Source organism: Ascaphus truei, chromosome 6 (assembly GCF_040206685.1).
Source record: "Ascaphus truei isolate aAscTru1 chromosome 6, aAscTru1.hap1, whole genome shotgun sequence".
NCBI lineage: Eukaryota > Metazoa > Chordata > Amphibia > Anura > Ascaphidae > Ascaphus > Ascaphus truei.
The window spans coordinates 97,224,284-97,225,658 of NC_134488.1; the positions used below are offsets into that span (position 1 = coordinate 97,224,284).

Here is a 1,375-nt window from a genome sequence, read left to right on the forward strand (position 1 = left end):
TGCTGCAGTATTCTGAAAATGGAGGGTACCTGTCAATCTTCCTGGCTCTATTCCAATGATACATGGAAGAGCTGAAGTTAAGCAGTAAGAGAACCAACTAGAAAATGGGCCATGATAATGTAAAGATACTGCAGAGTCTGAGGCGATAGAAGACACCTGAAACATCGGGTTACATTGTAATGTTTACAAACATTTCCATTATACATTTAAAAAAACGTGTGTATTTTTAGACCTCAATTCCTATCTTTAATCTGTTAAACTTCACCAAGAAAATAGCAGTTTTCCACCACTGGAAAGCACTGTGCTGATAAAGTGCCGACTGTGACCTCCCCCTTCAGTTTGACAACTAAGGGCACACATCAGTAATATTTTTGTTGCTTCGGGGCCTGGCAAACATCACTTCCACTCCCTTCCCCTGTGACACGTTTCCGCCCGGACTTCCTGGATTCCTGTGCTTGAGCTGCCAGTAAGACAAATGGAGGAAGGAGATGAGAAGCGGGATGCGTCTTCTACCAACGGAGGCGTTGATGCCGCCGCCGCCGCCAACTCGGACACTACTGCCGAGCCTGCACCGGGGCCCGCAGTTTCCCCCGCAGCAGAAGATCCTGTTTGCGAAGCCAAGCGTAAAAGTAATCAAGAGACGCTGTTCTCTGCCAGTGGGACCCGCAACGCGCAGGCCCCTCTAGCTGAGAAGGGTTTGGTGTATACAGAGCAGCGGTTACTGCGAGGACCGGGGGCTTGGTGCAGAGTGGGAGGCATTCAGTTACTTAGATGCACCTTACTAGTGTATCATGTTACATATTATATTGTCAGGGTCCAATTACTCCCTGAGATCTTGGGAATGCAGATGTGTCACTTATCGCTGATTTGTCTTACTTTAATGAAGACAATACTTTGCTATTAAGATGGGAGAGTCGGTTGAGGATCCCGAAGTTTCTGGGTAATCTGCAGCAATTTTATGAAAATATTCTTCCAAGAGTGAGATTATATTGAAGTCTGGTGGTAAGCAGTGACTTGTGCTGCATTCTGCGGAGTCTTTGGCAGGTCTGGGAGTGGATATCATTCAATTCTGGAAGCCATTACATACCATAGAAACTAGATATTTTTAGGGTAATTTTAAAAATTGAGTCAAATTGAGAATCTACATCATTGTTATGTTTTGAGTTTTTAAAATCCAATCCTAGAAAATGCACCTATATTCTCAATAACATTTCTTGTGGCCCTACTACTAACCAACAATGCAAGATATAAAATTGCAATACAACCCACTGGAGTGCGTTAAACGGTTTGCCCAGTTATCTAGCATTCCACTGCTACACATTTTACAACCATGTTGAAAGGTCATTATTTATCCATTTTTCAGTGGCTTAAAGGT

General features: G+C 43.6%; 1 protein-coding gene across 1 annotated transcript in view; it reads left to right on the forward strand.

The window, feature by feature from the left end:
• The first annotated feature begins 437 nt into the window (after nucleotides 1-437).
• The window catches only part of ATG12 (autophagy related 12), a 6,755-nt gene continuing 5,817 nt past the window's right edge, over nucleotides 438-1,375 (forward strand). Inside the window, exon 1 of the mRNA XM_075605282.1 lies at nucleotides 438-629. Within this exon, the coding sequence (XP_075461397.1) occupies nucleotides 476-629 (154 nt within the window). The 5' untranslated portion in view covers nucleotides 438-475. The remainder of the gene's footprint in view (nucleotides 630-1,375) is intronic.